The following is a 25,975-nucleotide window of genomic DNA, read 5'->3' on the forward strand; positions in this document are numbered from 1 at the left end:
AAGAAGATGAGAGTAAAAATGGCATTTTTCTATAGAAAAAGGTCCTACCTCTCGCTAAATAGTAGAAAGCAGATCATTCAGTTGATGTTCGTATTGGTCCAAGACTATGGTGACATCATCTATATGAACGCAGCTGACACTTCAGCCGTTAGATGCAGTTTATCATAGCACACTGCGCTGTAAATCGGGCAAACATTTTTCTTCTCATCACTGCATTCACTGCAACCAGAAAGTTGGTTGGCCCTCTTTGATGTCACTTAGCTTGATACATTGCTATGTGTTCATTTATAAAGCCCTTTTACAAAAAGTCCCACTATACCTAACATCATTACTAAACTTTAGATACACGAGTTACCACGCCCGGTCTCTGGGATGGCTAACTGTGGAAATTCCTTTGGTCTCTACTGAGTTAGGTAAATCAGCTTTAAGTTTTCTTGCACCTTATTTGTGGAACAATCTTTCTTAAATTCAGAAGGCTGATTTAAGGCAATTCAGAAGGCTGATTGAGAACTTTATTACTGATGAATGTGTGTTTTTAACGACTGTGTTTTTTTTCAGCTTTCATTTTGTATTTATATTTTGATGTGTGTATTTTCTGTAATTTAGGGCTCATCTGTAAGAGACCTTGGTCTCAGTGTGACTCCCTGATAAAACAAAGGTTAAACCATTGCAAATGACATCACTCACCTGTGAAGTTTTTTCAGATTTAGCATTCTTTTTTAAATTCTTAAAAAAAAACATTTGTCACTGCACAGATGCAATTCTTTCCATGAGCTTGACAGGATGTGAGATACAGTATGTATATATGAAACGTATAAGGCATGCACTGATATGAGAAATGGGAACTCCATGCAAACCTTCTGTTGGCCACATAGCACCAACAGCTAGAGAAAAGCATGACAGTCCACCAAACTCAGTTTAAAAACAACTATGCCCTTTAACCTTATGAATCCTATTATAACAATACAGTACAGATACAATGAGCAAGCCTGAGTTTGAGTGAGAGGTTATCCCCAAAACAAGCTGAGTCAAGCCAAACATCAATTCTGTCAAAACACCACAAATCACACACAAACGTGCACTGAAGAGTGAAGATGAGTGGAGCGAGTGAGATGTGTGTGACGAACCTATTCAAAAACACACAAACACCATCATAATCTGTGCATGTGTCTGTCTATTTGACATTAAACACAGCACGCATGTGTGCATCTTACCAATTGAACACAACAGGACAGCACATGCACAGACAACTAAAGTAATGTGTGTTTCCTTGTCAACACGGCAATACATACACACACACACACACACACACACACACACACACACACACACACACACACACACACACACACACACACACACACACACACACACACACACACACACACACACACACACACACACACACACACACACACACACACACACGGGTAACCTTAGTGGTGGTGAGAAGTGTTACCTATTCATCTCTAGGAAATTGAGGCGAGTGGAGAGGTCCTCCAGGCGAGAGATTTGTTTGTGACATTGGTTACAGAAAAAGTCCAGCGCCTCCTCCCTAAGGAAGCTCTGAAAGCTTGCAGGGAGAGTAGTTGGGGCGCTGGGGAGAGGAAGAGGGGGGGAGGAGGAGAGGGAGTGAGTGACAGAAAAGTGGGGTGCACAGTGAGGAAGCTTTGGGGATCAAGAGCGCAGGATTATCAGAGTTTGTGAAAAGTGAGACAAATTGGGCTGTGGGGTTTCCTGAAAGGTTGGATTCCATCTAAGCGTTGTTGCATCCGAGGTTTCGTCCTGTCATTGGGCTCACTTTAATACACTGAGTGTACAAAACATTAAGAACACCTGCTCTTTCAAGGGATCATAACTTAAAAGTTATGATCCCTTATTGATGTCACTTGTTAAATCCACTTCAAATCAGTGTAGATGAAGACCGGTTAAACGAAGGATTTTTAAGCCTCGAGACAATTGAGACATGGGTTGTATATGTGTGCCATTCAGAGGGTGAGTGGGCAAGACAAATGATTTAAGTGCCTTTGAACCGGGTATGGTAGTAGGTGCCAGCCGCACCGGTTTGTGTCAAGAACTGCAATGCTGCTGGGTTTTTCACACTCAACAATTTCCTGTGTGTATCAAGAATGGTCCACCACCCAAAGAACATCCAGCCAACTTGACACAACTGTGGGAAGAATTGGTGTCAACATGGGCCAGCATCCCTGTGGAATGCGTTCAACACCTAATAGAGTCCATTCCCCGACGACTTTCAGGCTGTTCTGAGTGCAAAAGGTGGGTGTGCAACTCAATATTAGGAAGGTATAGTGAAGGACACTATAATGTGAAGTAACAGCTGCAGTAGGTTATGTATGTGTGTGTTGCAGTAGTAGTGACACAACAGTGTGTGTCCTACCTAGGATAGGATAAGTAATCCTTCTCACCCCCCCCCCTAAAAAGATTTAGATGCACTATTGTAAAGTGGCTGTTCCACTGGATGTCATAAGGTGTATGCACCAATTTGTAAGTCGCTCTGGATAAGAGCGTCTGCTAAATGACTTAAATGTAAATGTAATGTAAATGTTAGTAGACAGAGTGGCAGTGAAGCAGCAGTGTACCGTCTCTAGGTGTGTGTGTTTGTCTTGTAAGACGAGGAGAGTGGTTAACATCCTGTGTGCACAGAGGTGTCGTTTACACACATCTGTGTGAAAGGGGTCAGATCAATTTTACACTTCAGCTTTGACGTTGAATTACCGAGGGGAACAAAGGTTTAGTATTACTTGTAACTCAGGAGGAATCAATAAAGCCAAGCCATTTAGGCCAGCTTATTTCCATATTGTGACCGAGAGAGAAAATCTAGGTAGTTATCTGGCTAAGAGCTTGGGAAAATATCACACAAACGGGAATTACGCATTATCCGGCTTAGCGTCTCTGATGAAAACAAAGCGTAAGAGAAGAAGGGGGTGGAAAGTGCTCAGGAGTGTTCAGGCAGAGCAATACCGTGTCAGAGGAAGGAGAGAGGGGAGTGAGTGTTCTGGTGTGGTCAGGTGAAACAGACACTTAATCCATATTGGCCGCCTCAACCCGCAGCTTTGTTAGGCAGCATATGGAAAGCCTGTAACTTTCAATTTTGTCTGAATTCCATTCCAGAAACATGGCTCTGTTTGCCCTTGATAACTTGCCCTTGCAAACTCAAGGGGACTGGATGTGTGAAAGTATATGGTGTGAAGTAGCTCTGCCTGCCCTTCAAACCATTTTTTTTTTTATAAATGAGTTTGCACCATGTTGCTTTCACCTGCCTAGTCCTTTCAGATACCTCAGAGCGAGCAATGAAGGGCAGGGAGAAGGGAGCAAGTTTTTCCAGCCAGTGTCCTCAGTGTCACTGAGTAAGCAGCAACATGGAGAGAGAGTGTGAGTAAGTGAACTTTGCCCATGTTCCCTTTTATCTCACCCTTCAGGAACAGGAAGCAGCAGGGGTGGAATGGGAAGGACGTCTCCAGAGAGTCCTTGTCATGTTTGACCTCCAGTCTTTACAAACATATAGCCAGTCAGTCTGGTTATAACAGCACCGGGGGAGGTTGTGACTGTTAAAATGTAGCTAATTAAATCTACCCTGCTACTCTATCCAGCAGGACAACAATTTCCCTGTTAGCAGACCGGAGCCAATGACAAAGACTACTAACAACTGTGTTTGACTTTAGAGGTGATATCCTAGGATTAAATCATATTATCGTTGGTAACAATATGGCAGATACTGTGGGTGACCTTCATCCGACATCTCCATTTTCAACTGATTAGTGGTACTAAGCCTAGCCTACATATTCCTATACGTCACAGTCATACTTGGAGTGCTTAGTTGGTGTGGGCCATTGACTGGGTCCGTTCTTTAAGGGTGGTCTGTACCTGGGAGAGAGTAGCAGGGAGGAGCAGTTGTTCTGGTCCAGAGTCTGGAGGTGGGATGAGTCTCCCTCTCCATCTGTCCCCTCCTCAGTGGTGTCCAGCAGCAGCTCCGAGGTGTTGCTTTCCCCAAAGTCCTCAAAGTGCTCCTCCTCCCTGCCGATCACTGTCACCAGGGAGAGGCTGTGCAGCTCTGAGCTCAAGGAGAACCTGAGGGAGAGAGGGAACAGGGGGAATAAGAATGAGTGTGATTAAAAGAGAGAAAGAGAAAAATAGGAGAATAATAGCCTTTCAGGTACACACAGCAAACCTATTAAAAAAAAAAGTATTTTCCTGCACTTAGCCAATTTAGGAGGAACTGGATTCTGTGTGAATGTTGTCAGGGGTGGAAATGCAGGTAAATGCTGGTACACCTTGTTTGATAATTTACAGGCTTCATGGTTTGTGGTTCTATGCATCTACTATGCATTCAGAAAATATTCAGACCCCTTGACTTTTTCCATATTCTGTTACGTTGCAGCCTTATTCAAAAATGTATTAAAAATATTTTTTTTGTCAACCATCAACACACAATACCCCATAATCACAAAGCGAAAACAGGTTTTTAGAAATGTTTGCAAATCTATACAAAATAAACCCAGAAATACCTCATTTACATAAGTATTCAGACCCTTTGCTATGAGACTCGAAATTGAGTTTAGATGCATCCTGTTTCCATTGACCATCCTTGAGATGTTTCTACAACTTGATTGGAGTCCACCTGTGGGAAATTCAATTGATTGGACATGATCTGGAAAGGCACACATCTGTCTATATACAGTCACACAGTTGACAGTGCATGTCAGCGCAAAAACTAAGCCATGAGGTCGGAAAAATTGTCCGTAGAGCTCCGAGACAGGTTTTTGTTGAGGCACAGATCTGGGGAAGGGTACCAAAAATGTATACAGCATTGAAGGTCCCCAAGAACGCAGTAGCCTCCATCATTCTTAAATGGAAGAATTTTTGAACCACCACAACTTTTCCTAGAGCTGGCCGCACGTCCAAACTGAGCAATCGGGAAAGAAGGACCTTGGTCAGGGAGGTGACCAAGAACCCAATGGTCACTCTGACAGAGCTTCAGAGTTTCTCTGTGGATATGGAGAACCTTCCAGAAGGACCACCATCTCTGCAGCACTCCACCAATCAGGCTTTAATGGCCAGACAGAAGCCATTCCTCAGTAAAAGGCACATGACAGCCCGCTTAGAGTTTGCCAAAAGGCACTTAAAGGACACAGACAATGAGAAACAAGATTCTCTGATTTGATGAAACCAAGATTGAACTCTTTGGCCTGAATGCCAAGAGTTATGTCTGAAGGAAACCTGGCACCATCCCTACGGCGAAGCATGGTGGCGGCAGCATCATGCTGTGGGGATGTTTTTCAACAGCAGGGACTGGGAGACTAGTGAGGATAGAGGCAAAGATGAACAGAGCAAAGTACAGAAAGATCCTTGATGAAAATCTGCTCCAGAGCGCTCAGGACCTCAGGCAGGGATGAAGGTTCACCTTCCAACAGGACAACGACCCTAAGCACACAGCCATGGCAACGCAGGAGTGGCTTCGGGACAAGTCTCTGAATGTCCTTGAGTGGCCCAGCCAGAACCTGCACTTGAAACCGATTGAACATCTCTGGAGAGACCTGAAAATAGCTGTGCAGCAACGTTCCCCATCCAACCTGACAGAGCTTAAGAGAATCTGCAGAGGAGAATGGAATAAACTCCCCATATACAGCTCTACCAAATGTGCGTCAACAAAGTACTGAGTAAAGGGTCTGAATACTTGTGCAAATTTAATATTTAAGTTTCTTATTTTTAATAGATTTGCAAAAAATTCTAAAAAACTATTTTTGCTTTTCATTATGGTTGTGTGATTATTGTGTGAAGATCGACGAGGGAAAAAAAAACAATTTTATCCATTTTAGAATAAGGCTGTAAAGTAACAACATGTGGAAAAAGTCAAGGGGTCTGAATACTTTCCGAATGCACTGTACATGTATGTGTGATTGTGAACAGCCCGTACCACAAATCTCATACACTTTGTTGAGTTAAGTTAGAGTCTCTCTTCACTTGACTCGCATCTATTACTGTTTATTGTAGCTGGGGATTTTAACAAAGTTAATTTGAGAACAAGGCTACCTAAATTCTATCAGCATACCGATTGCAGTACACGAACAAGTAACACGCTCGACCATTGCTACTCCAACTTCCGCGATGCATACTTTTTGGCAAATCTGACCACCTTGTTGCTCCCCTCCTATTGGCAGAAACTAAAACAGGAAGCGCCCATGCTTTGGTCTATCCAACGCTGGTCTGACCAATCGGATTCCATGCTTCAAGACTAACTTTTACAGGTGCACAATCGAGAGCATCCTGTCGGGCTGTATCACCGCCTGGTACGGCAACAGCACCGCCCACAACCGAAGGGCTCTCCAGAGGGCGGTGCGGTCTGCACAAAACATCACCGGGGGCAAACTACCTGCCCTCCAGGACACCTACAACACACAATGTCACAGGAAGGAAAAATATATCATCAAGGACAACAACCACCCGAGCCACTGCCTGTTCACCCCGCTTCCATCCAGAAGGCGAGGTCAGTACAGGTGCATCAAAGCTGGGAGCGAGAGACTGAAAACAGCTTCTCTCTCAAGGCCATCAGACTATTAAATAGCCATCACTAGCACAAGCAAGTAGCAATTCAACCCAACATTCAGACTCACTTACCCACTACTCAGCCCAACACTGAGGTCCCTAGTAAGCTCCCGCACATAGAGGGCGGGTGAGGAGAGAGACTGCATCTTTAAACGTTGTCCGCTGCCCCCACGTCTCAACCTCGGAGCAACTGGAGACAGACAACCTCCAGCCAACCAGAGCGGAATCCTGAACACTCATTGGCTACACCAACCGAGTAGTACTGCCCAGTTCTCCAGTTAAGAGACGATCCCAAAGACCTTGTCCACTCGAGATCAGTCTACTGTCCCCAGAAAATTGTACTTTAAATTGCACTCTTCTTTCCTTGCAGTGAATGTTTAAAACCTTTCTGGGATAGGGGGCAGTATTTTCACATCCGGATAAAAAGCGTGCCCAAAGTAAAATGCCTGCTACTAAGGCCCCGAAGCTAAGATATGCATATAATTAGTATATTTGGATAGAAAACACTCTGAAGTTTCTAAAACTGTTAATAATGTCTGTGAGTATAACAGAACTAATTTGGCAGGCGAAACCCCGAGCACAATCCATCCAGGGATTTTTAGTTGTTGATGTTACTGTGTTTTCCAATGGTTTTCTATTGGAGACCTGGTTTTATTAGACATCCACTAGATGTCAACAGTCTTTAGAAATTGTTCGATGCTTTTCTTTTGAGAAATGAAGAAGTAGGGCTGTTCTTTGTAGGTGTCACTATGAAGGGCTTTAGTCTTTTGTTGCGCGTGAACTGGAGCGGCTTCACGTTGTTTTTATCCGGTATTAGAAACAGTTTATTCCGTCTTAAATTGAATTGTTTATTTACATTTTAGGATACCTGAGGTTGGATTAGGAACATTGTTTGAAATGTTTGGACCAAGTTTATAGGTAAGTTACTAGACACTTAGTAGTCATGTTGGAACCGGTGTATTTCTGAATCAAATGCGCCAAATAAATGGACATTTTGGAGATATAAAGAAGGAATTTATTGCACAAAATGACCATTCATTGTGTCACTGAGACATTTGAGATTGCATTACATTACATTACATTTAAGTCATTTAGCAGACGCTCTTATCCAGAGCGACTTACAAATTGCAAAAAGAAGAAGATCTTCAAAGGTAAGGCATTTATTTTTTGGCTATTTCTGACTTTTGTGTCGTACCTGCCTGGTTGAAAAATGATTTTCATGTGTTTGTATGCGGGGCGCTGTCCTCAGATAATCGCATGGTTTGCTTTCGCCGTAAAGCCTTTTTGAAATCTGACACAGCGGCTGGATTAACAAGAAGTTAAGCTTCATTTTGATGTATTACACTTATATTTCCGTGAAGGTTGAATATTGATATTTCTGTCGTTTGAATATGGCGCACTACAATTTCACTGGATGTTGTCAAATCAATCTCGCTAACGGGATTCGAGCGGGATTCGTGCTTAGGGATCCCTAAGAGATTTGAATTAATAGGTTCCCACCAATGTGGGCGACTAGAAAGTGTTCATCACAGTTTGCCCCCACAAATGATCAGTACTCACAAGTGACCAGTCGGTCATTCCCTGTCACCATGGGCTCTTCCTCGTAGACTTGGGACAAGATGGGGAGGCAGGCTGTGAGTGCCTGAGGGTTAATCAAATTTAGGGCTAAACAGGGGCATCAGGCAAGCGCAGTGACTGGCCAGGGCCCAGCCTAGTGAGGGGATGCTGGGGTAGGACAGGATGGGTGGATGGGGTAGGGTGGGTAATCCTGTTAAACTCCTAATCCCCAGCCAATAGCCAAGGTATCCCCAGTCAAGGCATTCATGGACTAGGTTTGATGGGAAGTTGTGAAGTCATCAGACTTGCTAGAGGAACAATAGAGAAGCAATAGAGAACAAAATAGGAAAGGCCCATCCCCCACATTTGCTATGTCATGACATACCTGGACCACGTTTTGAGATGTGCCGTTTGTTCTGTAGATCTGGTGTTAAATTAAGGGAAAAGAGCACTGGAGTGCCCTGGAGGTTAAACATTACTGACACAGTGTTGAGTCATCGTGTGTGGGAATAGGAAATTAGTCTCGTTGTTAATGCAAGAGCGTTAATGCAAGAGCACATGACTGAGGCAGGAGTGTGTTGTTATTGTGCTGATTTGCTTAATTGGTTTTGTTTACCTTTACCTCTGATGGTCAAAGGTGACTATTGATCACACCGCTGCCAATTGTAAACCTTTTTACACTGACATCAAAATTTCAAACAATGTTCCTAATCCAACCTCAGGTATCCTAAAATGTGACATCAACTCAAAATGGTTGTGGTTGGTTTCTGTAATTCACCTGCAGTGATCACCTGCAGTGACAGACAGGACAACACAGGAAATGTGGAACTTAAAGAAGGAACTGAGTTGAAACGCAGACAAATCTGCCTCGGGGAAGCCTGAGATTACCACCGTAAAATGAAGTTAGAAAGTTATATAAGAAAACACCTGTATGGAAAGAGTAACAGGAGCATGATCTGACATAGTTAGCAGAGTAGAAAAGGATGTCAGATAGCAGTGGACTATATTTCCATTCAAAATGTGTCAACAAGTTGCCTGACAAGATTCAACACAGAGAAAGGTCAACATTTACTGAAAGTAATTCATTTCAGGGGAAGTTCAGCCCTGGAGAGCCAGGGGAAGACCTTCCATAATTACTGCCAAATCGCTAACAGTGCAGGACTGCTGAAACAGGATCAAGTGGAAGTGTCAGAGTCTCTGCCGGTCCGGGCTTTGGCCCCCTTCAGCATGAAGGAAAGAGGTGTCAGGGAGCAGAGGAGGGAAGATGGGGCCCTCCAGAAAAAAAAGGAAAAAAGTGAAAAAAGCAAACTCCACACTTCCTGGAATTTAAGGCTCAGCTGTGAACGGAAAGTCCAAACACATCCCCCCCAATCCGTCATCAAGCCGGAGAGCTGGGTAACGCAATCAGCAGACAAGGCCTTATATGCCCCTACACTTCCTCCTCCCTCGTGACAGACCCCAGCACTACATGCAAAAACAACTCATAAATGCGCTCAGAATAAAGACCCCAAACAGCAGCTATTGTATTTACTTACACGGAGGGCAGACACCCTCTCTCTTTCATAGAGCAGATTGATATGGTCAACCTATAGGCCTAAAGTAAAATCAAGTTAATATAGTCGTAGCCTACATCAAAAACCGCTTGATGTAGGCTAAATTTCTTCAATTAGTATCAAACACTTAACAGAGATATCTGGAACGTAAAAAAGGACATTGTCAAGTGGGGTGGCAGATAGCCTCGTGGTTAGAGCGTTGGGCCAGTAACCGAAAGGTTCCTAGATCGAATCCCCGAGCTGACAAGGTGAAAATCTGTTGTTCTGCCCCTGAACAAGGCAGTTAACCCACTGTTCCTCGGCTGTCACTGTAAATAAGAAATTGTTCTTAACTGACTTGCCTAGTTAAATAAAGGTAAAAGGAGAAAACAAAGTGGCTGTCCCAAACAGGTGGCAGCCACTAATCTGGCTGTAATCAGGTGAGTGGGGGAACACACTACATAGTGCCCACAACTAGACTAATCATCATCTCCTCATTCTAACATTTCACCCAATTAATACATTAGGAGTGGACCCCAATCAAACAAATCCTCAGATGAAGAGCACATGATGACAATATTAATACGTTTTCAGTATTTGCCCTAAGGGGCAATGTGTCTAGTTATTGCCCCTAAGGGTACAACTAATGTTGCACTGACTTGAATCAAATATGTTGGGCTTTGATAATACTCCAAAAATAGGCAAAAGGTGCCTTCCCCTAAACATAATTAACATGTAACCTATTTGAGTTTAGGTAAAAAGCCAAAAATCATTAAGTGAACGATCCCCGTCAAGGGAGGAGCTGATCTTTTGTATGACAGTAAAACATTCTTATGATGACTATAACATTTGTTATAGACACCTTCTATTCTTGCACATTATCTCATAAAATGCTTATTTCAACACTGTCTACTCAGGCAAATGGAATATTTTTAAATGGTCATACCAAGGATAATATGCATACAATTATTTGATGAAATTCTGCTATTAGCCCAAACAAACGCATTGAATAACAGATTCACTACGTGGAACAACAGATAGTCCCCCAAAAAATCTAAAGTAAGTTTGTTCTGAAGTGTCTGCCCTATATCTCTCATAACACTGTCATGACCCATATATTTACACCTGTTGTGACATATATTGTGTCAAAACCCACATTTATTCAAATCAGTTTTTCCCTGACCAGGAAGTTTCCTTTGGTTTGAAAGTTTTTTTCTTAAATCCTTAGTTGTTGTTATAATGAATACTTTCCAGTTATTTTTTTCCAGCATATTTTAAATAACACTTTATGACAATTTCATGAAGCATGATGACCATCCTGTGTCACTTTACGTAGACTAAGAAATATATACTTTATGACACTGTCAAGAAGCATTATGACCATCATAATAATATGAGCCAGATAGGCCTATCACGTGCATGCCCTTATATCAGTCATCAGTTAAAAAGAAGGTGTCTTATCCTGCTCCTAAAATCCAATCATGCATTCATCCCAGTCATCAATGTGTGCGCAATTAAAATAATTGAATATGGTCATTAAAAAAACAATATATATTTATTATACAATATATATATTGTTTTTAAATTACCATATTAAATTATTATTGTTAAATGATTGTGATAGGCCTATCTGGCTCATATTATTATGATGGTCATAATGCTTCTTGACAGTGTCATAAAGTATATAAATATATAAACACACATACACACACACATACTACCGGTCAAAAGTTTTAGAACATTAGAACGAACTCATTCAATAGTTTATCTTTATTTTTATTTGTACTATTTTCTACATTGTAGAATTATAGTGAAGACATCAAAACTATGAAATAACACATATGGAATCACTTAGTAACCCATATATATTTTAGATTTTAGATTTTTCAAATAGCCACCCCTTTCCTCGATGCCAGCTGTGCACACTTTTGGCCTTCTTTCAACCAGCTTCATGAGGTAGTCACCGACAACATAAACCTACTGTTGTAGGCTATAGAGTAATCAAATGTTTTTTGGGTTTTGACACTCTTATGTAGATGTCATAACTTGCCATAAAATAACGCAATATATGTCACAACAGGTTAAATATATGTGTCATGACAAGTTATGTCAGCTGACATTATGACATGTTTATGACAAGTTATAAGGGGAAAATGTTGCCGACAGAGAGGGCTGCCATGCTTCTAGCTCTTAGGAAACTGCAGTATTTTTAAAAATGTATTATTTCTTACATAATTAGCCCAGAAATGTGTTTATGTTATTACATGCAGCCGGGAAGAACTATTGGATATCAGAGCGGTGGTAACTCACCAGCACTGCCAGCATTACGACTTTCCCAAAGTGGTTCCTTTGTTCGCAACCCCCGAACTGATTCCAGAGGCCGACCCAAAACACCACCGGCAGAGAAGTGGTACTCGGAGTGGTCTTTTAGTCCGAGTTAGGAGGTGCGCACACCAACCACCACTCCCAAGTATATTACTTGCTGATGTTCAGTCTCTAGATAATAAAGTTGATGAGCTCAGGGCATGGGTAATGTGCGTGAAAGCAGTTGCTCCCGACACCACTTGGGTTCACTGCAGCATCCACCAAGAGGCTCTTGCTGCCAAAGGAATGCCTGAGAGCTTGAAAGACGTTTACATTTACATTTAAGTCATTTAGCAGACACAACAGCGAAAATTATTAAGTTTGGTAAAGCAAGGCCTAGGAACTGTATTTTCTGCATTATGCAATGATTTGGGCAGCGACCATGTAACGCTTTTACAACATACAGAAGTCGCTGGTTATCAAGGGGCAAAGTATTGACACATTTATTTTTACTTGAGAGCCTAGCTTAAACTTTTCAGTACTGACCATCATTTTCACTTGTCTGACCGCTTGCATGATGACGAGTTTCTCACATCTGGGTGATGTTTTTTCTCGCCTGAATGATCTGAATCTAGAATTACAGGGACTCTACACAACTATAATGTGTGGGACAAAATTGAGGCTATGATTAAGAAGTTGGAGCTCTTCTCTGTCTGCATTAACAAGGACAACACACAGGTCTTTACATCATTGTAAGATTTTTTTGTGTGCAAATGAACTCAAGCTTATGGACAATGTCAAATGCGATATAGCGAAGCACCTGAGTGAGCTGGGTGCGCAATTACACAGGTACTTTCCTGAAACGGACGACACAAACAACTGGATTCGTTATCCATTTTATGCCCTGCCTCCAGTCCACTTACCGATATCTGAACAAGAGAGCCTCATTGAAATAAGAAGCCACTGCCAGATTTCTGGATAGGGCTGTGCTCAGAGTTTCTAAAATGGTCAAATCATGCTGTTAAGACAGTGATGCCCTTTGCAACCATGTACCTATGTGAGAGTGGATTCTCTGCCCTCACTAGCAGGAAAACTAAATACAGGCACAGACTGTGTGTGGAAAATGATCGAAGACTGAGACTCTCCAATACAACCCAACAAATATGTAAGATGGCTAAATAAAGAACCAAATTATTTTTTTACTATTATTATTTGTGCCCTGGTCCTATAACATTTACATTTAAGTCATTTAGCAGACGCTCTTATCCAGAGCGACTTACAAATTGGTGCATTCACCTTATGACATCCAGTGGAACAGCCACTTTACAATAGTGCATCTAAATCTTTTAAGGGGGGTGAGAAGGATGACTTTATCCTACCCTAGGTATTCCTTAAAGAGGTGGGGTTTCAGGTGTCTCCGGAAGGTGGTGATTGACTCCGCTGTCCTGGCGTCGTGAGGGAGTTTGTTCCACCATTGGGGGCCAGAGCAGCGAACAGTTTTGACTGGGCTGAGCGGGAACTGTACTTCCTCAGTGGTAGGGAGGCGAGCAGGCCAGAGGTGGATGAACGCAGTGCCCTTGTTTGGGTGTAGGGCCTGATCAGAGCCTGGAGGTACTGAGGTGCCGTTCCCCTCACAGCTCCGTAGGCAAGCACCATGGTCTTGTAGCGGATGCGAGCTTCAACTGGAAGCCAGTGGAGAGAGCGGAGGAGCGGGGTGACGTGAGAGAACTTGGGAAGGTTGAACACCAGACGGGCTGCGGCGTTCTGGATGAGTTGTAGGGGTTTAATGGCACAGGCAGGGAGCCCAGCCAACAGCGAGTTGCAGTAATCCAGACGGGAGATGACAAGTGCCTGGATTAGGACCTGCGCCGCTTCCTGTGTGAGGCAGGGTCGTACTCTGCGGATGTTGTAGAGCATGAACCTACAGGAACGGGCCACCGCCTTGATGTTAGTTGAGAACGACAGGGTGTTGTCCAGGATCACGCCAAGGTTCTTAGCGCTCTGGGAGGAGGACACAATGGAGGTGTCAACCGTGATGGCGAGATCATGGAACGGGCAGTCCTTCCCCGGGAGGAAGAGCAGCTCCGTCTTGCCGAGGTTCAGCTTGAGGTGGTGATCCGTCATCCACACTGATATGTCTGCCAGACATGCAGAGATGCGATTCGCCACCTGGTCATCAGAAGGGGGAAAGGAGAAGATTAATTGTGTGTCGTCTGCATAGCAATGATAGGAGAGACCATGTGAGGTTATGACAGAGCCAAGTGACTTGGTGTATAGCGAGAATAGGAGAGGGCCTAGAACAGAGCCCTGGGGAACACCAGTGGTGAGAGCGCGTGGTGAGGAGACAGATTCTCGCCACGCCACCTGGTAGGAGCGACCTGTCAGGTAGAACGCAATCCAAGCGTGGGCCGCGCCGGAGATGCCCAACTCGGAGAGGGTGGAGAGGAGGATCTGATGGTTCACAGTATCGAAGGCAGCCGATAGGTCTAGAAGGATGAGAGCAGAGGAGAGAGTTAGCTTTAGCAGTGCGGAGCGCCTCCGTGATACAGAGAAGAGCAGTCTCAGTTGAATGACTAGTCTTGAAACCTGACTGATTTGGATCAAGAAGGTCATTCTGAGAGAGATAGCAGGAGAGCTGGCCAAGGATGGCACGTTCAAGAGTTTTGGAGAGAAAAGAAAGAAGGGATACTGGTCTGTAGTTGTTGACATCGGAGGGATCGAGTGTAGGTTTTTTCAGAAGGGGTGCAACTCTCGCTCTCTTGAAGACGGAAGGGACGTAGCCAGCGGTCAGGGATGAGTTGATGAGCGAGGTGAGGTAAGGGAGAAGGTCTCCGGAAATGGTCTGGAGAAGAGAGGAGGGGATAGGGTCAAGCGGGCAGGCTGTTGGGCGGCCGGCCGTCACAAGACGCGAGATTTCATCTGGAGAGAGAGGGGAGAAAGAGGTCAGAGCACAGGGTAGGGCAGTGTGAGCAGAACCAGCGGTGTCGTTTGACTTAGCAAACGAGGATCGGATGTCGTCGACCTTCTTTTCAAAATGGTTGACGAAGTCATCTGTAGAGAGGGAGGAGGGGGGAGGATTCAGGAGGGAGGAGAAGGTGGCAAAGAGCTTCCTAGGGTTAGAGGCAGATGCTTGGAATTTAGAGTGGTAGAAAGTGGCTTTAGCAGCAGAGACAGAGGAGGAAAATGTAGAGAGGAGGGAGTGAAAGGATGCCAGGTCCGCAGGGAGGCGAGTTTTCCTCCATTTCCGCTCGGCTGCCCGGAGCCCTGTTCTGTGAGCTCGCAATGAGTCGTCGAGCCACGAAGCGGGAGGGGAGGACCGAGCCGGCCTGGAGGATAGGGGACATAGAGAGTCAAAGGATGCAGAAAGGGAGGAGAGGAGGGTTGAGGAGGCAGAATCAGGAGATAGGTTGGAGAAGGTTTGAGCAGAGGGAAGAGATGATAGGATGGAAGAGGAGAGAGTAGCGGGGGAGAGAGAGCGAAGGTTGGGACGGCGCGATACCATCCGAGTAGGGGCAGTGTGGGAAGTGTTGGATGAGAGCGAGAGGGAAAAGGATACAAGGTAGTGGTCGGAGACTTGGGGGAGTTGCAATGAGGTTAGTGGAAGAACAGCATCTAGTAAAGATGAGGTCGAGCGTATTGCCTGCCTTGTGAGTAGGGGGAAGGTGAGAGGGTGAGGTCAAAAGAGGAGAGGAGTGGAAAGAAGGAGGCAGAGAGGAATGAGTCAAAGGTAGACGTGGGGAGGTTAAAGTCGCCCAGAACTGTGAGAGGTGAGCCGTCCTCAGGAAAGGAGCTTATCAAGGCATCAAGCTCATTGATGAACTCTCCGAGGGGACCTGGAGGGTGATAAATGATAAGGATGTTAAGCTTGAAAGGGCTGGTAACTGTGACAGCATGGACTTCAAAGGAGGCGATAGACAGATGGGTAAGGGGAGAAAGAGAGAATGACCACTTGGGAGAGATGAGGATCCCGGTGCCACCACCCCGCTGACCAGAAGCTCTCGGTGTGTGCGAGAACACGTGGGCGGACGAAGAGAGAGCAGTAGGAGTAGCAGTGTTATCTGTGGTTATCCATGTTTCCGTCAGTGCCAAGAAGTCGAGGGACTGGAGGGAGGCATAGGCTGAGATGAACTCTGCCTTGTTGGCCGCAGATCGGCAGTTCCAGAGGCTACCGGAGACCTGGAACTCCACGTGGGTCGTGCGCGCTGGGACCACCAGATTAGGGTGGCGCGGCCACGCGGTGTGGAGCGTTTGTATGGTTTGTGCAGAGAGGAGAGAACAGGGATAGACAGACACATAGTTGACAGGCTACAGAAGAGGCTACGCTAATGCAAGGAGATTGGAATGACAAGTGGACTACACGTCTCGAATGTTCAGAAAGTTAAGCTTACGTAGCAAGAATCTTATTGACTAAAATGATTAAAATGATACAGTACTGCTGAAGTAGGCTAGCTGGCAGTGGCTGCGTTGTTGACTTTGTAGGCTAGCTGGCAGTGGCTGCGTTGTTGACACTACACTAATCAAGTCGTTCCGTTGAGTGTAATAGTTTTGTCATTTCCCACGAGCCGGGTTGTGACAAAAACTCACACTCATTCTTGTTTAATAAATGTATCGTATAGTGTGTGTGTGGCCGGCTTACAATGATTGCAAAAAACATTTGAAAGTGCGCTGACTATGGTGCTAGAGGGGGTACGCAGCTGGAGGTTGAATGTTTGAAGGGGTACGGGACTATAAAAAGTTCGGGAACCACTGGACTAGAGGGACGTGAGTGCTCGCATGCACTTGAGGACCAGGCAGGAGCAGCCTTAAACAAAAGGCACCTTCAGTTAGATTGTTATGATAAGACTTACTCTCTCTGTAGACTGAGGGTAATTAATGGTGGCTATTAGTGCCTCTCTTTAATCTCTCTGTCTGGTGACCCACATATACACCTTTTAAACCAATACGTTTTTTGGCCAACTTTAGCATCCTGACAAGTTTTTGATGACTTTTCTTTAGTTATGAAAGGTATTGCTGTGTGCTCAATAATTTCAGCACCATTTCGTGCTGCTTTGAAACAAGCGTGGGGACTCATCTTGATAAATCAATCAATGTGAGAATTTTCTTTTCACGGAATCTCATTTTGGATATTGGGTTAGACTACAATTAGGCTGTAGAAATGTTAGCTAACTTAAGGTAAGTGCTGCTCATGATCATCTTGTCTAGTTGGCTTATTTATTAGCACTAATCAGGACATTGTCAGCATGTTATGAAGCTTTAACAAGTAGATTATTTTGCTCTTCGCTCGCATTTGCTTAGCAACTGTTCTGCCTGTCGCTAGGGAACCCTGACCTGTTCACTGGACGTGCTACCTGTTTTCGACTCTCCCGCACCTGCTGTCTCAACCTCTGAATGCTCGGCTATGAAAAGCCAACTGAGATTTACTCCTGAGGTACTGACCCTCTACAACCACTGTGATTATTATTTGACCCTGCTGGTCATCTATGAACTGGACTGGCCACCCCTTAGAGCCCGGTTCCTCTCTAGGTCTCATCCTATGTTCCTGCCTTTCTACAGAGTTTTCCCTAGCCACCATGCTTCTACATGTGCATTGCTTGCTGTTTGGAGTTTTAGGCCGGTTTCTGTATGGCACTTTCTGACATCTGCTGATGTAAAAATAGCTTTATAAATACATTTGAGTGATAGCCTAGATCTACTCCTGACCAAAAGCCTGTGACTCGCCTTAATTAATGTAATTTTGTTTCACTGAATCTCCATCTGTAAATTTGGTACATTTTTCTGGCAAGACAAATAAGTGGAGGTGGTATAACTCGTCTATCACTGATCAGAAATATTTAGCATGCAATAATGTATCCTAGATCAAGTGTAGGTCTATTATTTTGCTCGATCACGTAAAGGCAATTCCACAAGCTTGCAGAGGTTGTGAAATATGAACACGACTCACATGCTTTTGAAAATATAGATTGATATAACTCTCATCCAAGATGGTGTTGCAGTTGGACGTGAGTATTTGTCTTCGTCTTATCCCATGTAAATAGACGGTATTTTTTCGTATATATCTTAATCTCACTTTCTATCTACGAACTAAATATACTGTCCTGCAACCTGCCTGACCCAATCTGGTATGGATCTGCTATTTTTATTCCTTATAACTGGAACATCCATCAGGAGCTAGCCAGCTAACTAGCTACTAGCCTTTGTTAGCCATGGCTAGCGGTCTTCACCTTTTTACCAGTCATCAGCCAGCCTTAGCTCAGACAACACCTGCCAGTCTGCACAGCGCAATATCAACCCAGAGCATAGCAGACTGCTTCTCTGTACCATATCACCGGATTCCTGCCGCTCTGGATCATGACACCTGATCATCGCTGCTAGCTAGCTGCAAATGAGTGGCTACTGTTAGCTAATGCCTCTGTCCCGAAGCAAGCACCAGCTAGCCTTGAGCTAGCCTCAAGCTAGGCCCATATACCAGCTAATTCTAGGGCTATAATACCTCCTTTGCCTATAGGCCTGGACCCTTTATTGTCGACATGGAGCCTCGCCGATTCCATCATGACTGGACTGCCGATGTGATCGCCCGATGTGGTCTCAACTGTTATGATGTCGCCGAAGAACCATCTACTAGCCCAGGCCCGCTAGCTTTTATGAACGCTATGTCCCATGCTTGCCTAGCATAGTAGTGACTACAGAACGGCACCCTGACTCACCTATTGCTGCTCTTTTGACCCTATGACCACTCGGCTTCACAGCTGTTGCACCCTGGACTGTTTCAATAACACGGTACCAAATTTTGTTTACCTGACGGCCCCAGCCTTGAACTCAGGTCCTGTATGTACCTCACTGACCCGCTCTGCCCATTCATCGCCATTTACCAGTTGTTGTCTTAGCTCCCCTGATCAAAACCTGTGATTGCTTTATTCCTCTCTCTAATGTCAATATGCCTTGTCTACTGCTGTCTTTGCTAGTTCTTATTGTTTTATTTCACTGTAGAGCCCTCAGTCCCGCTCAAAATGCCTTAGATAGCTATTTTGTCCCACCCCACACACAAGTGGAGACCTCACCTGGCTTAACTGGTGCCTCCAGAGACAAAACCTCTCTCATCGTCACTCAACGCCTAGGTTTACCTCCACTGTAATCACATCCTACCGCACACTTGTCTGTACATTATGCCTTGAATCTATTCCCCCATGCCCAGAAATATGCTCCTTTTATTCTCTGTCCCCAACACACTAGACGGCCAGTTCTTATAGCCTCTAGCCATACCCTTATCCTACTCCTCCTCTCTTCCTCTAGTGATGTAGAGGTTAACCCAGGCCCTGTAGCCTCCAGTTCCACTACTATTCCCCAGGTGATATCATTTGTTGACTTCTGTAACTGGAAAAACCTTGGTTTCATGTATGTTAACATCAGAAGCCTCCTCCCTAAGTTTGTTTAATCCATGTTTTAGCACACGCCGCCAACCCTGATGTTCCAGCCGAATCCTGGCTTAGGAAGAAAAATTCTGCCACCAAAAAACACCTCTGCTGTCTTCAACCAGGATCTCCGATAGTATTTAGTCAAAGGCCTCATACATTTACTTTATCTGTTACAGTGCAAGCCCTGGTGTCTGAGTGATGAGCAGTGATATCGTGGTTTCAGGACAGCTTTTAGTGGTACGTGGGTAAGCTGTTTGTTCACCTGCACCGGCCCGCAATTGCTAATAGCCCATCCACAACTGCCAACTATATGTGATAAAGTGAAAATCTGAGGCTGGCAAACAACCCTAACCCGCTAATATAGAAAATGCACTGTAGCCTACAGTCAGAGACAGCAGAACATTTTTTTACTGGTGGTGCAGTATTTTGTTTGCGTAACTTAGATATGTTTCTGTTTATCATTTCTGATTTTTTTGTAGGCTATTTCGAGAGCTTGGGACTATACGGTTCTATCTGCATTTTTGTGAAAAAATAATAATATTAGGCCTCCCGAGTGGCGCAGTGGTCTAAGGTACTGCATAGTACACTAAATACCTCAATCCATGTTAATACGTTTAACAGAAAACAAAAGATATACGTTGCTGACACAATTCAAACCAATGAGGGTTTGTAACTTTAAAGCCAATTATATCAGAATCATCTCTTTGCAGATAGAACCTTATAGTCCCAAGCTCTCAATTTGTTAGTCAACTGTCTATAATTAGATACAAGCAGCTTCTCTTCTGTCATTATACAGTGCCTTCAGAATTCAGACTCCTTGACTTTTTTCACATTTTGTTAGGTTACAGCTTTTTTCTAAAATTTATCAAATTGTTTTTTTCCTCATCAATCTACCAACAATACCCCATAATGACACGGCAGAAACTGTTTTTTTATATATATTTTTTATTTTTAGAAACGTTTGCAAATGTATAAAAAAAGAAAAAATATACATTTACAAAAGTATGCTCAGTTTGGCCGGGCGGGCCAAACTACCATTTAAGAATGATGTACTTGGGGACTGTGTACTTGGGGACCTTCAAATGCTGCAGACATTTTTGTTACCCTTCCCCAGATCTGTGCCTCGACACAATCTTGTCTCGGGAGCTCTATGGGTAATGTCTACAACCTAATTGCTTGTTTTTTTCTCTGACTTGCAATGTTAAACGTGGGACATATATAGACAGGTCTGTGTCCTACCAAATCGTGACCAGGATTCTATATACTTTCGGCCCGTCATTGGACACTGTGCTATCAAACCTCCAAACGAGCTTCAATGCAATACAGCACTCCTTCCGTGGCCTCCAACTGCTCTTAAACGCGAGTAAAACCAAATGCATGCTTTTCAACCGATCGCTGCCTGCACCCGCATGCCCGACTAGCATCACCACCCTGGATGGTTCCAACCTTGAATATGTGGACATCTATAAGTACCTAGGTGTCTGGCTAGACTGCAAACTCTCCTTCCAGACTCACATCAAACATCTCCAATCAAAAATCAAATCCAGAGTCGGCTTTCTATTCCGCAACAAAGCCTCCTTCACTCACGCTGCCAAGCTTACCCTAGTAAAACTGACTATCCTACCGATCCTCGACTTCGGCGATGTCATCTACAAAATGGCTTCCAACACTCTACTCAGCAAACTGGATGCAGTCTATCACAGTGCCATCCGTTTTGTCACTAAAGCACCTTATACCACCCACCACTGCGACTTGTATGCTCTAGTCGGCTGGCCCTCACTACATATTCGTCGCCAGACCCACTGGCTCCAGGTCATCTACAAGTCCATGCTAGGTAAAGCTCCGCCTTATCTCAGTTCACTGGTCACGATGGCAACACCCATCCGTAGCACGCGCTCCAGCAGGTGTATCTCACTGATCATCCCTAAAGCCAACACCTCATTTGGCCGCCTTTCGTTCCAGTACTCTGCTGCCTGTGACTGGAACGAATTGCAAAAATCGCTGAAGTTGGAGACTTTTATCTCCCTCACCAACTTCAAACATCAGCTATCCGAGCAGCTAACCGATCGCTGCAGCTGTACATAGTCTATAGGTAAATAGCTCACCCTTTTCACCTACCTCATTCCCATACTGTTTTTATACTGTTTTTATTTATTTACTTTTCTGCTCTTTTGCACACCAATATCTCTACCTGTACATGCCCATCTGATCATTTATCACTCCAGTGTTAATCTGCAAAATTGTATTATTCGCCTACCTCCTCATGCCTTTTGCACACATTGTATATAGACTGCCCATTTTTTTTTTCTACTGTGTTATTGACTTGCTAATTGTTTACTCCATGTGTAACTCTGTGTTGTCTGTTCACACTGCTATGCTTTATCTTGGCCAGGTCGCAGTTGCAAATGAGAACTTGTTCTCAACTAGCCTACCTGGTTAAATAAAGGTGAAATAAAAAAATAAAAATAATTTTTTTTTTTTTAAATGTACCTGAGCTCAATTTCGAGTCTCATAGCAAAGGGTCTGAATACTTATGTAAATGTGCAAAATTTAAAATTAAAATAAACTGTTTTCGCTTTATGGGGTATTGTGGCTCCTCTCCCTGTTTGGTCGGTGCTCGGCGGTCGTCGTCGCCGGCCTACTAGCTGCTACCAATCCATTTTTCCTTTTCGTTTGTGTCTGTCTGTATTGTGTACACCTGTGTCCCAGTAGTTAATTTCAGTGGGTTTATTTACCTCCGCTGCCTGTTAGTCTTTGTGCGGGATTGTTTTGCTGTGGTTAGGGGTGCGTGTCTGCACCATGTTTTTTTTTCTTTCACACGGCAGTTGTACCGGTTTGGTATGTGTGTAGGAGTAGAGTAACTCCTCCGTGTGTATTGTTTATTTTCCCTGTGTGTGGCGACCTTGTTTGGGCATATTCCCACCCATGTTGTTGTTGAGTTGGGACTTTCAGAATAAACTATTGTGCCACTGGGACTTCCTTGCTCTCCTGCTCCTGATTCCTGCACCTCCCTCCTTCAAGGAGGCACTTATTAACAAATGTGTTTAGATTGTTGAGGATTATTATTTTTTTAATCCATTTTAGAATAAGGCTGTAACGTAACATGTGAAAAAAGTCAAGGGGCCTGAATACTTTCCGAAGGCACTGTATGTTGCCCTAGAAGACTAAATAAACCCTTGCTCACCAGAATGTCATAAATCGATAGAATGAATGCTTCAATCTTGTTGACATCGGTAAGTTCTCCCTCATCTCTGCTTCTTTCGAGGAGCAAAGACGTTTAGGCACAGAGGATAAAATGCAATAACCGTCCAAAAGAACGGAAAAGGTTTTCTGTGCAAAATGTCATCAGTTTGACGAGTTGAAAGGAAATAGAAAGCTGTGAAAATGACCCAACATGTTTCTGATAAGATTTCAGTTTGGGCTGGTTGCATATTTTGCGTGGTTGAAATGCCACTTTTTTACGGTGCTGATAGAGATAGCACCTCTACAGACGTCCCTAACATTCTCTCAAATGCTGAAAGAAAGAAATCATATTTCTCCACTCCTGTTCCCGAGTCAAAATATACATTTGTGACCCACAACCTGGATTCGGTCCTATGTAGCAACATTTTAAATGGCGTGTTTTACATTGGATAAAAGTAGAGACTCAGAGCTAGAAAATGGTATATTGTTCACTGCAGTTGAGGAACAATCGGAAAGTAATTCTGCTTCGAAAGTTGATACACTTGTTACCCCACTTTTGAGAAAATGGCCTATGAATACTTTGGTACACCTACTGGAGAGCCCTTCTTTGTCTACACTCATTCAGCATCGTTCACACCCTCTTAAGCTTTAGCGCCACCCCATCTCTTTAAGGATTCACAAGTGAATCCACGTGTTAAACAGAGTGAGTAATGAAGTTAACAACCAAATATTTCATGACTAAAAGTAGTAGCCTACAGGAAGGAAAAGCTCCAGGTAAAAATACACTTTTGGCCTATATCCTAACCTGACTTTGGTGCAGGTCATGTTGTTCTTCACATTACTGTCTCTGGTAAACACAGACTAAATGAAAGTTTATTTGTCACATGCGCAAGATACAGAAGGTGTAAACGCTACAGTGAAATGGTTACTTGCATATTTACATAGTAGCAATATCAAAAACAAAAAGTGTCTAGATAATTATTAGATGACATTTACCCAGACACACTTGTCTAAATTGATGGTCATGTGAAAGAAATGCTGTAACCAACCCCCAGCCACATCTAGCTAAGTGGATGGGTCAATATTGTCTAGACATGCACACATGTTCATGAAATACAATAGATGCCCGTAATATGCGGTAGAAAGGATTATCAACACATACTGAGCAGTTCACGTTAGACAGAAGCATGCTACATGGCAGACCAATCCAAACTCATCTCCCGGCATGTCCAGCCCATCCATTAGCGCAGCCAATCATGGCGAGCGGGAAGATTCCTGTCTTTTTCAGTGGCTAAACCAACTCGGCTCGTAATTTAACAATTGTATTCGTATTTACAGAGGGAATACAAGTTTGTTATTAAGGCACATGAAAGTTCACAAGTTCTAGAAGGTATTTCTGCCAAAAAACACATTTTTATTTAAAAAAATTAAAAGACGTTCAAATGCCTCTCCTGTGAAGTAGTGACGTGCGACATACGCCTAGCTTCTTGAAACTGGTCACATTTGGTATATAATGTTACTGCAAGAAATGCTTAATTCTGCAGGCTATGTGAAAGGTTACAGCCCTAAAGTCAGTGTCTAGATTTCAGTTTCCCATCTGAACAGTAAGCAACAGTTCCCTTGATGTGCCATAGGCCTATTTGAAGGCCCTGTCTTGTGACTGTCGAATCTGTATAGCACCTCACAATAATCACACACAAACAACATAGCCAGCACTGCTATCATACTATTTTACCACTTCACCAAATCTTTTGCAAACATTACTTTCACGGCCCTGCCTTCTCATTATTTTCACCTCTCCATTTTGTAGCTTTTCTCTTACTGAATTAAACTCTGACATTGTCCCATTTGCCTCAGTGGATCAACATAGACTTTTTCTGCCCTTTCCCAAAAGCACTGAAGCTTATACTCTTATGCACTAATGCCAGATAGCCTGAAAACAATTAAAGATAAATGTCAATGTGGACTCTAGATAAAATTGCACAAGAATTTTAAATTTGTATTTTTTATATAGCTTTCTCTCTTCAAGCTGCCCGCCACACACCCACCCTTCATCCACACAATATTTTATGATCCTAAACCTGCCCTCCCCGTGGATATAACCAGGGGACATGAGTCAACCCGCGCATCACTAACAGTTTTGACCCACTTCTGCCTCAACTGATTCACCTCGACTTAGCTACAGATGTCATTAGAACATTACCTCAAGGTTCATTTTTATAATATAATAATAATAATATATGCCATTTAGCTGACGCTTTTATCCAAAGCGACTTACAGTCATGTGTGCATACATTCTACGTATGGGTGGTCCCGGGAATCGAACCCACTACCCTGGCGTTACAAGCACCATGCTCTACCAACTGAGCCACAGAAGGACCACACAGTAGTAGTTCTAAGTAGGAGGGGAAGGTGTATGGGGTCAGAGTTTGACTTTGGCCAATGGTATGTGGGTCGGGTTAAGGTTAGAGGTCACGGTCAGGACTGACTATTGGACCATGGGCCTGTCCTGAGGAGAAGCAGAAAAAAACGCAAAGGAAATGCAGCCCTATGCTCCACATGGAGTAAATAGGCTTAAGTAAGTCAGAACTGACCTGTTGTGGCTGTCCTCGGGGTCGTGCAGCGTTGCGTCGATGCCACTGTCCGTCTCCACATCCTCGTGCATCTCTGGCTGGACTAGGGCTCCCGAGTCTTCGTCGGTGAACAGCTCACACTCGCTGTAGGTGCTCTCCGAGCCCAGGTAGGCACTATCCGTCACCTCGTTCTGCTACAGGAAGGAAATAGGAACATTTTAGTAATCTTATTAGGTCAAGTTGGGAATCCTCCACAATAGTGGTCCAAAGTATCTGGGACAGAGAGAGAGTTAAGTGGACATCGTTTAAATTGAGAAATCATTAACAGGTGACTAAAAATAGCAGTATGAGGGCTGGTACAGTAGCTGATATGTGGATGGACTGTATGTAAAAAGCTAACAAAGAGTAAACACACCCAGTTGAGAGGTGATGACTACATACTGTAGGCTGTATTGTATACTAGTTTATTTGTTACACCCTATTTTTTTCCTAGCTGTAACTTTGCTGACAGACTTGCTGACAAACAGGTAAAAAAACTTACTTGACACTCAACATCATAACACGGTCATAACCATGTCATAATAGCTTACACAACTTTTGTCATTACACAGTCTTGACACATTTTTACCTGTTGTGACATACACTACATGACCAAAAATATGTGAACATCGCGCAAGCCATTTTAGCATTTGAATGCTTAAGGTGCCACGCAGATGTGCAAGATCAGGAACAGGCCTCATACCTTGCGTTGGTCAACGTGTGAAGCTGGGCACAGTGAGCAGTTTGACAAGGCTACTGATATTCCCTGGGGTTGGTTAAAATGAAAATTAACTTGCAGGTCATTGACTGT

General features: G+C 43.7%; 1 protein-coding gene across 2 annotated transcripts in view; it reads right to left on the minus strand.

Moving 5' to 3' along the window:
* LOC118357570 (rab11 family-interacting protein 3-like) overlaps positions 1-25,975 on the minus strand; it is a 99,894-nt gene that overhangs the window by 27,988 nt on the left and 45,931 nt on the right. Inside the window, exons 4-6 of one of the 2 annotated variants that reach the window (XM_035734816.2) lie at positions 25,147-25,319; positions 3,886-4,089; positions 1,460-1,597 (exon numbers count right to left, since the gene is read on the minus strand). In XM_035734816.2, the coding sequence (XP_035590709.1) occupies positions 1,460-1,597; positions 3,886-4,089; positions 25,147-25,319 (515 nt within the window). The remainder of the gene's footprint in view (positions 1-1,459; positions 1,598-3,885; positions 4,090-25,146; positions 25,320-25,975) is intronic. The other variant, XM_035734817.2, reaches the window with a different exon arrangement.

The sequence above is a fragment of the Oncorhynchus keta genome, chromosome 24 (assembly GCF_023373465.1).
Source record: "Oncorhynchus keta strain PuntledgeMale-10-30-2019 chromosome 24, Oket_V2, whole genome shotgun sequence".
Lineage (NCBI taxonomy): Eukaryota > Metazoa > Chordata > Actinopteri > Salmoniformes > Salmonidae > Oncorhynchus > Oncorhynchus keta.